Source organism: Lipotes vexillifer, unplaced genomic scaffold, assembly GCF_000442215.2.
Source record: "Lipotes vexillifer unplaced genomic scaffold, Lipotes_vexillifer_v1.1 scaffold37, whole genome shotgun sequence".
NCBI lineage: Eukaryota > Metazoa > Chordata > Mammalia > Artiodactyla > Lipotidae > Lipotes > Lipotes vexillifer.
In genome coordinates, this window is record NW_006791811.1 from 3155439 (window position 1) to 3162204 (window position 6766).

Genomic DNA, 6766 nt, shown 5'->3' on the forward strand with positions numbered 1-6766 from the left:
CATCGGCAGGCGGACTCTCAACCACTGCGCCACCAGGGAAGCCCTCACGAAAGTTTTTTATGGGTGTGTGAGGAAGGAGGGGATTTGTGTGGTGAGTGGTGGGAAAATGGAAAATGCACTTGGAACTGGTCGGTGTTTGCTGATTTGCTTCAGCATCACAATCGGCAAATCCTGTAAATATGTGCACTCTTAGTTTTTTTTTTCAATTTAGAAGGATTAGGATCCTAGAGTTTCAGACCTGTTTGGCTTGTGAATGTTTGTTTCTGATCAATGAGAAATGCAAAATAACCAAGTAATTAAAAGCATTAGTTCTGGATCCAAATCATTATTCTATCAATACAAGGTACTGGCTGTAAAACTTTAACTAGTCTAGTTATCTATAAAATAGGGATACTAATGGTACTGTCATGAGGAGTGTGGTTGGCAGAATAATGGTCCTCAAAAATGTCCACAACCTTGTCCCCAGAACCTGTGAATATGTTACCTCACATAGTAAAAAGGGCTTTACAAACGCCATTACCGTTATGGACCTTGAGATAGGGGGATTCTGGCTATGAAGATGGAGGAAGGGCATGACTAATTAAGGAATGCTGTAAAGCTGGGAATGGCCCTTGCTTTACAGCTAGCACAGACCCTGGTCCTTCAACCACAAGGAACTAACTTCTATCATCAACCCAAATTTTCCCCTACATCCTCCAGAAAGGAACACAGCTTGCCAACACTTTAATTTTAGTCTGATGAGACTAGTGTCAGACTTCTGATCTACAAAAACTGTAAAATAATAAATTTGTGTTATTTAAGCCACTGCTTTGTTTGGTTATTTGTAATAGCAACAAGAGAAAACTATTACAGGTAAATGACACAATACACATGCAGCCGTGAATGGCATGCAGTAGGCAAAATAATCAGTATTAGGCATTGAAGCTCTGTTTGCATTGCACCTAACATCAGATTATCCAGATTGTAGTAATGGAGGTTATCAAGAAGAGAGTTAAAGCCTGCTTAAGGCGTTTCTTGGTCCCCTCATTACTAATGATGCTATCTGTAAACGGGATGAAATTCTCTGTCCTTGGAAACAGCTTAAAGGGAAAAAGGATTTAAGGAGAAATCACCAACCAAGTGAATGGAACCTCATCTTAGCTTTGGCTGCCTGAGCCACTGCGTTTTAGATGTCTCCAGTTCCGTTTCAGAGGATAATTCAGAGTCTCTGGTAATCCCACACACCATAACCATACCGTGTGTGTGTATTTGTGTGTGCAAGCACTCTCACATGTGCACTTTTTACATATATTTTATTTATAATTATTTTGCTATTGATTATTAATAAATAACTATATATGTATATATGATTTATATCTAATAAATACAAATGTGAATTATATAATTATATGATATATAAGATATTATATATATGCTTCATAGTTATATGATATTATATGGTTCTTTGGAGAGATTTATATATCATATTAGCATGTAATTTGGGTCAGCTTTGATGTCTTGTCTTTCAGGGAACAAAGTTACTGGGAGGGAAAGTCTATATAGGGGCCACCTGCAATTAATTCTGAATTAGTAGAAAGAGAGGGAACATACAGATTCCCAATCATCACCCCAGGGATTCCAATCCACTAGTAGATCCGAGGTGAGCCCCAGGAAGCTACACATGTAATAAGCTCTTCAAGTAAAGTCTGGTTTTAGGACCACTAGACAGTAACTTCAAGGGCTCTCAGGGTGGTACTGTGATAATACTTTGTTGATGATGACACTGTGAAATTTCTGATCTCCAGCTTAATTGGGAAATAAGGAAGTCTGGTTAATTAGCTATTCTTCATGCTGGAGTAGGGGGATTTACAATTATTTGCCAATTGAGAGGAAAACTGAAGATTATATAGGGAAAGTGGCTTGGGTCACATACCCACTAAGTATCAGAGTGGGAACGAAACGCTGTGTTGATATGACTCATTAATTCATTCAACAAAGTTCCTACTATATCTCATGTCATTTACTTTAAAATTTCAAATTGCATAATTATACATGAAGTATTTTCCTTACAAAATGTATAATAATATAAACAATATAAAGGAAATATTTTCCTTACAAAATGTATAATAATATAAATAAATTATACAAAATGTATAATAATAATAAATATAATATAATATAATATAATAAAAATAATATAAAATAATAATATAAATAAATAATATAAATAAATAATATAAATAAAATTTTACCCCACCTCTCCAATCTCACATTCCTCCTCAAAGGTCAGCCTTTTGTTATTTGTTCTTCAAGAAAATACTCTATGAGTTACATAAAACACACACAAATCAAATAACACTTAGGTTTAAGTCTTTCTCTTTTTTTTTTTAGGTTTAAGTCTTTTTAAAAAAATAATGAGATTTCACAATTTCCTTTGTCACTTAAAAAGTCAGTATATAACAATCACATTATTCTAACTGCTGCATAATGTGTTATGTATCGTGATGTGTTTGAATCTATTTGGCCATTCAATTGAATGAAATTTAGGTTCTTTCCACAATTCTTGCTATAACATGCACAAAAATGCATCAAATATCCTTATATGTGACTCTGTATGCATGATATGATTTCTCCAAGATGGTTAGACATGTAATTATAGGTTGAAAGGGATGGATGCTCTGCCACTTTCTACAGTTTTTTGTAGCTGCATGAAGTTCGGGAGAAGATAATATCCCTTAATTCACAACTCTAGGTTCAACAAGTTGCAGATCCTGAAAAGTATTTTACCTAGATGTTGATGTGGATTGTGATGCCTCTTAGATGAGTTCTGAGGTGTTTCTGTATCATGGCAATGTCCAGGAGAGCTCCCTATCTCTTTGTTACTGGTGTCTTATTTGACTTTTCAATGAGTTTTAAAATTTTATTTTAAAACTGTTTTAAAAAACAAACAAACAAACAAACAAAATACTTTTTATCTTGGCAGTGTCCTTTAGTCAGCAGCAATTCTAGTTCACAGTCCTGATTTTGAAGCTTAAAAGAATATATACATATATATATATATATATATATATATATGTATATATGGAAAAGGATGTCTGGTTCCTCCCCTGGACGAAGCTGTCCCAGATTTTTGCTGCTTTAGCAGTGTAGGGGAAATGAAAGGTGCCCACAGTTTCATATGAATGAGCCCTGCCAGGAGCATAGGGCACGCAGTGAATGAGTATCAAGGGGCAAGAACCAGCCAGTGGAGCCTGTCAGAAGTCCAAGCTGCAGAGTGATGGGATGATGGTAACTGGAATTGCCTGGTGTTTCCCAGCCCTGTGTTTCATTCCCCACAGGTCACCAGGACCTTGGTTTTTACTGTCTTCACTGCCGTGCTGGGTTCCTTCCAGTTTGGATATGACATTGGCGTGATCAACGCACCTCAACAGGCAAGTGAAACATGCACAAGTTCTCTTTTTGGTAATTTCTATCAGTGACAGAAAGGTATCTGCTCCACATCCAGAGAGATAAGGTGTGTCCACGTGGGGAACACGGGATAATCCTGGTCTTCTGTCAGGTTCCACATGTGTGGTTCCAAGGCTGATAACTTGGCCTTGATTCCTCACTTTAAAACCCTCGCAGAAAAAGAAAGAGTAATAAATAATCCTTGATCTCTGATTCAGCTATTCGCTGAGCTCACAGAAAACGCCAGCTAGAATACCACATGCCTAAGGATTTTTTTTAAGAAACTTAAGAGCTGATTGAAGCATACATTCAGAGCTCCCAGACGCACAGATGGAAATGCCAGGGAATAAGAGGAAACAATGGAAGGATAAGGTTGTTTCAGTGCACAAACATGTATTGAGCAGCAACTCACTGTGCGTCAGGCACTAACATATGCTCTCCCCCATTTGACTCGCCCAACAACCTTATTATGCCCATTTCTTGTCCAGATTGAAACATTTTGGAACCCTGCGGGGGCGGGGGGTAGCCAGGGAAGGGGATGGAATTGGATGAAGGAGGTCAAAGGTACAAACTTCCAGGTATAGGATAAATAAGCACTAGGGATGTAAGGTACAACATGACAAATATAATTAACACTGCTGTATGTTATATATGAAAGTTTTTGAGACAGTGAATCCTGAGTTCTCATCACAAGAAAAAAAACGACAAGCAAACAAAAAACACTTAGGAGTCCTAACACTAACACGATTCTAGTCCTCCCCCCCTACTCCTGTCTCCCATAGGTGATCCAAAGTAAAATAATACAAAACTTTTAAATAATAGTCAACAAGGCCAACAAAGTTTGGGTTTTCTCCATGTTGACTATTTGAATGGGTACTTTTTTTTAATATTGAATAATTTCTATCATTTTTCTCATTTACTTTGTGCATCCCTACTCTGGTTTCCAGTGAATAGACAGGAAAAGGATATCATTTTTCTCAGATCCCACAGCCTGTAAGTGGGGAAACCAGGACTTCGTTCCCTCTGCTCTGAATCAGACTGTCAGGTCATTTAGGGTGGGATTGATGTCTTTTTCTTCTTCCTAGCACCAGTGCCAAGCACAATGATTGATGTAAACAAAGCGTTTAGTGAATGAAGGAGAGAGAGAGAAAGAGACAGAGAGAGAAGAGAAGCTAGGGGAAGGGGTGGCATGAGGTGACGGTACAAGCATTTGTTCGGTGCCTTCTATGAATCCATCATATTTCATCTGCTTCTCTTACGACACTGGACTCCAAGGAAAATGTAAGAGACTCCAGGGTGTGAACGTGTAAAATGTGTACTTGCCACAGTCCATCTGCTGAAAAGGGTTGCTCCTTGAACTAAAAGATGTGCTCTGGTTAGGTACCACATAGCATCATGAGTGTGGCAGCCCTTGCCAAGGCTGAGAGACTTAGGGAATAACTCTGGGGGCCATATTATTTTTTCTGTGGGTGATGACAGCACAGGCTAATTTAACAGGATTCTTGAAATTTGGAATTGGTAGAACCTTTTCTCTTCTTGTGGGAGAACTTTTCAAATCCTTATTTAAAGCATCCTCTTCAGTCTTGGAGGGAAAATTAATCTAAGGTTGCCCCTCGTCCAATCCAAGTCCTAGAGCCAGACCTAAACACAGAGATCCCCCACCAGCATCCGGCTTAGTGCCCTCTCTATAATCCTTCCTTCTGTATGGAAAGAGCTGCTTAAACACTATTATGTAAGAAGAGTCATTCGGGCCCATTTGTTTTTAATAGCAGAATGACATTTGGAATTATTTTAGGGTATTTTAAAGTCACACTTTTTTTTACAAATATGAAAACTATGCATGCCTGTTGCAGAAAGTTTTAGAAGAAAAAAATGCATGATTATTCATGTAGAGCAAACTGCTGAGAACATTTGGGATATTTCCTTTCAGCCTTTTTTCTGTGTATATTATCCATATAGAGTGGCCTTCCATGAGGTAAATGTCTGGATCAGACTTCTTTTATTGTAAGAGGATATCATTCTCTCCCTCATCAGCTGATTTTACCACATAGGACTTTGCCCAGGACTGGCAACCTAGGGCAGCTGCATTCCAGGTCCTTGTCAGAGGTCCTCCCAGCTCATTGCTGCTGAATAGTGACCAAATCATCTAGAGGAATGACACAGAAGGAAGAGAGCCTGAAGGATGTGCCTTTACTCGATTATACTTTTCTTTGATCTTTACCTCTACTGAAACACATTATAAAATATGGCACTGTGAAATCTAGTTTTGAACATTGTTTATTCTGTTACATACTGAACTCTGTGAGGACCCATACAAGAAACTTCCTTCAGGTCTCAATACCTTCTCAGGTACTACTGAGTTGTTTCTGATCTTCAGAATTCACCAGTATATATGACTGTTTTCCTCTCTTTTCACTGGCTGCTAGGAAGCTTATTGATAAATTTAGAGCTCACCTAAAGCAAGGATACAGCACCTAGTGTTTAAATTTGTATACCAACTTTATTTTGGGCCTCATCTTTCCCAATCTTTATTCTTATACCTACTTTTATGTTTCTATTAAAATATTTACAGAAGCCAATTTAAATCCTGCTATGCAGGGGTAACAGTGGAGTGAAAATATATCTTTTCAACCTGCAGGATATTTTCAATTTGGATAGTAGCCAACCTTTAAAACTTGAAGAATTTTACATAAAAATACAGATTTCTGGCTTCTCATTAAAAATTAAAGGTCATAAATAGACATTTCTCCAAAGAAGATATACAGATTGCCAACAAATACATGAAAGGATGCTCAACATCACTAACCATTAGAGAAATGCAAATCAAAACTACAGTGAGGTATCACCTCACACCGGTCAGAATGGCCATCATCAAAAATCTACAAACAATAAATGCTGGAGAGGGTGTGGAGAAAAGGGAACCCTCTTGCACTGTTGGTGGGAATGTAAATTGATACAGCCACTATGGAGAACAATATGGAGGTTCCTTAAAAAACTACAAATAGAACTACCATATGACCCAGCAATCCCACTACTGGGCATATACCCTGAGAAAACCATAATTCAAAAAGACACATGCACCCCAATGTTCATTGCAGCACTATTTACAATAGCCAGGACATGGAAGCAACCTAAGTGTCCATCAACAGATAAATGGATAAAGAAGATGTGGCACATATATACAATGGAATATTACTCAGCCATAAAAAGAAATGAAATTGAGTTACTTGTAGTGCGGTGGATGGACCTGCAGACTGTCATACAGAGTGAAGTAAGTCAGAAAGAGAAAAACAAATACCATATGCTAACACATATATATGGAATCTAAAAAAAAAAAAAA

At 37.7% G+C, this 6766-nt stretch overlaps 1 protein-coding gene across 2 annotated transcripts in view; it reads left to right on the top strand.

The window, feature by feature from the left end:
* The window catches only part of SLC2A2 (solute carrier family 2 member 2), a 30704-nt gene that overhangs the window by 4790 nt on the left and 19148 nt on the right, over nt 1–6766 (top strand). For both annotated transcript variants that reach the window (XM_007464725.1, XM_007464724.1), the window contains exon 2: nt 3318–3410. Coding sequence is in view for 1 of the 2 variants with exons in the window: in XM_007464724.1 (XP_007464786.1) it covers nt 3318–3410 (93 nt within the window). In the remaining variant the exon portion in view is untranslated. The remainder of the gene's footprint in view (nt 1–3317; nt 3411–6766) is intronic.